Below are 2,719 nucleotides of genomic sequence, written 5' to 3' on the forward strand. Positions count from 1 at the left end.
CCGGCGGCGCAGACCGTGTCCAACGCGCCCGTCTCCGAGTACATGTGAGCCCCCCCGAGCCCCCTGTGCCGCGGCCGTGGCCCCGGGCTGGGCAGGGGGTGACGGGGGGCTCGCTGTGCCCCCCAGGAACCAGGCCGTGCTCTTCGGAGGGAACCCCCGCTATGAGAACGTGCCCCTCATCGGGAGGGGCTCTCCTCCCCCCACGGTACGATGGGGGGCCGAGGTCAAAGCCTTGTGATGCCCCGGGGGGGTCACTGTGGATCGGCGGGGTGGGACAGGGATGGGGGGTCCTGGTGCCTCCTGCCCGGCTCTGACCCAAATCCCAGCCACCCATGGGGAGGGGGCACAGCTCGGGGACACCAAAATGAGCGTCCCCTCCCTCCCTTCCCTGTGCTTCCTCTCCATCCTGGCTCTCAGAGGATGCTCCTCACAGTTCTCCCCTCACATTCCCATTTCCCTGCTCGTCAATCCTGCCCTGTCTGGTATTGCTGCTTCATTTTTTTTATTCCTTGTCTTTTTCTTTCTTTCTTTCTTTCTTTCTTTCTTTTTTTTTTTTCTTTTTTTCTTTTTTTGTGATTTCTTTTAATTTTTTGCATCCATTATTTTGGAGCTAAGTTGCCCATCAAGAGTAAGTTCAGCCATTTCGTTCTCCCTCCTTACCCCGGGGGCAGCAGCCAAATTCTCCCCTCCTCCTCCTCCTCACCCTTCCACACCTCCCTCCATCCCCTTTTCCTGCCTGGCTTTTGGGGTGCAGAGAGCTCGGAGAGGGGGGACAAAGGCCCAGGAGGATTTTCAGCTCCCACCTATTGGGATGCTGTCCCTGTCTCCATCCCTCCCAGCCAGGAATAGCCCCAGGAATGCTGCCTGGGCAGGAATCCTGCCACTCTCCTCCAGGGAGGATTTTTTCCATCAGGTGGAAGCTTGGATCCCATCTCACAGACCTGGCAGCTGGCGAGAGCCTCCTCCCGGGGGGGGGACACGAGTGGGGGGATTAATTGGAGCTCTTCTCCCAGCCCTGAATAGTTTAATTCACCCAGGATTCAGATCCCTGAGGAAAGACTTTCCGAGTCCAGAATAACAAACTCGGAATAATCTTCCTTAATGCCTGCCCGGGGTGATCCTCCCTGCTGGGAAATCCTGCAGGAATGTGATGCTGGGGAGGGGCTGGGGCTGGCATGCCATAGGCACACTCCCAGGGCAGATTTGGGGTGAATTTGGGAAGCTCAGAAGGTGGAGGATGAACCTGGGAATGGACAAAGCTGAGCTGGATGGGCTGGAAGGGTTTTGGTTTGAGAAGGGGCAGATTTGGGATGAATTTGGGAAGGTGGAAGATGCACCTGGGAAGGGACAAAGAGCTGGACTTGGCTTGAGGAGGGGGCTCTTGTCTCCCCCAGCCCTCAGGAGGGCTGAGAGCAGGGTCTGACCCTTTCCATGCCCACCTGGCAGATGAATTTGGGATTAACCCCCACAGGAACACCCCCTTGGGGGCAGCGTGGGGCGTTCTGGGGTGCTGACCCCCGTTCTGGGGCGCTGACCCCCGTTCTGGGGGGCTGACCCCCGTTCTGGGGCGCTGACCCCCGCGTTCCCCCGCAGTACTCCCCGAGCATGAGAGCCACGTACCTGGCGGTCACCGATGAGCACGTCCGGCACCGCGGCGACTTCCCGGCCTAGCAGGGCGCACCAAAGAGCGCGGAGGCACAGCCCGGCACACGGGGTAGGAGCCGCGGCGGGGCTGGGGGCCCAAGGCGGAGCCCCCCCGTCCTCCTGTCCCCGCGGAACATTCCGGAGCGCACACCCCGCGCCACGCTGCCCTGGCGCTCCCCTAGCAATGCAGCACCAACCACTAGTGATCCCAAACCCTTCCCCAGCCCTTTCCGGCCCCCATGGCGTTCCCAGGACGAGGGATTTGGGATGTTTTGGCCCTGCGGGTTTTCCCTGCTTTGCCGCCGGGGTTTGGGAGGTGCTGGCCCTGTTTCAGGGAGGGGTCGCTGCAGTGGGGGTTGGGGCGGGTTTTGGGGTGGGTTTAGGCTCTTTTTGGCTCCCCCGGGTGGGTGTGGGCTGGGGCAGGCTCCCCTCCTCCTGCAGCCCTGGAGTGGTCACACATCCCCTGGGAGAGGGACAGGGACAGGGGCTGCTGGGGCATCCCTGGGGAGGGACAACATGGACCTGCCACCCTGGAGGCTCAGCCAGCATTTCCAGGGTGAGGAGCTGGGACAGCATACGAGCTGAACCTGGCCCTTTGGCACACAGATCCCGGGAAAGGCCCCTTCGCCCTGGAGCAGGGATGGACCCCCTGCCCCATCCACCCAGACCACACAGGGTGTGGGCAGGGCACTGGTGTGTCCCCCCCCAGGGCCAGGACATCCCCCTGACTGCCCCTCTCCATATTCCCCGTGACTAGCATCCCTCCCCTTGGGGAAAATCCCGAGGGATTTTTTTTTTTTATTTCTTTGGCTTTTAACGTCTCCATGTAACGGTACTGGTAGAAGAGCTGTTGTAACCGCATGCGAACTAACAGAAGGGCTCCGGCTGGGGGCTGGAGTCCGGCTGGATTTGTTTGTGCCCTTTTGGGAGGAAAGATAATAAACACCTGGACTAAATTACTCTCTCCCGTGCGGTTTTTTTGGGGGGGATAATCATTTTTTGGGTGGATAATTCCGTGTTTGGGGCAGTTTTGTGGTGACCTTCCCAACATGGCTGCCGTCACGTGACGCCGCAC

At 60.4% G+C, this 2,719-nt stretch overlaps 1 protein-coding gene across 1 annotated transcript in view; it reads left to right on the forward strand.

Moving 5' to 3' along the window:
- TTYH2 (tweety family member 2) overlaps positions 1-1,752 on the forward strand; it is a gene marked incomplete at its 5' end in the record, with an annotated part of 6,110 nt that extends 4,358 nt beyond the window's left edge. Inside the window, 3 exons of the mRNA XM_031064868.1 lie at positions 1-44; positions 127-205; positions 1,594-1,752. Coding sequence (XP_030920728.1) covers positions 1-44; positions 127-205; positions 1,594-1,671 — 201 coding nt within the window. The remainder of the gene's footprint in view (positions 45-126; positions 206-1,593) is intronic.
- Between the last annotated feature and the right edge of the window lie 967 nt (positions 1,753-2,719).

Source organism: Geospiza fortis, unplaced genomic scaffold (genome assembly GCF_000277835.1).
Source record: "Geospiza fortis unplaced genomic scaffold, GeoFor_1.0 scaffold135, whole genome shotgun sequence".
NCBI classification, from domain to species: Eukaryota; Metazoa; Chordata; class Aves; order Passeriformes; family Thraupidae; genus Geospiza; species Geospiza fortis.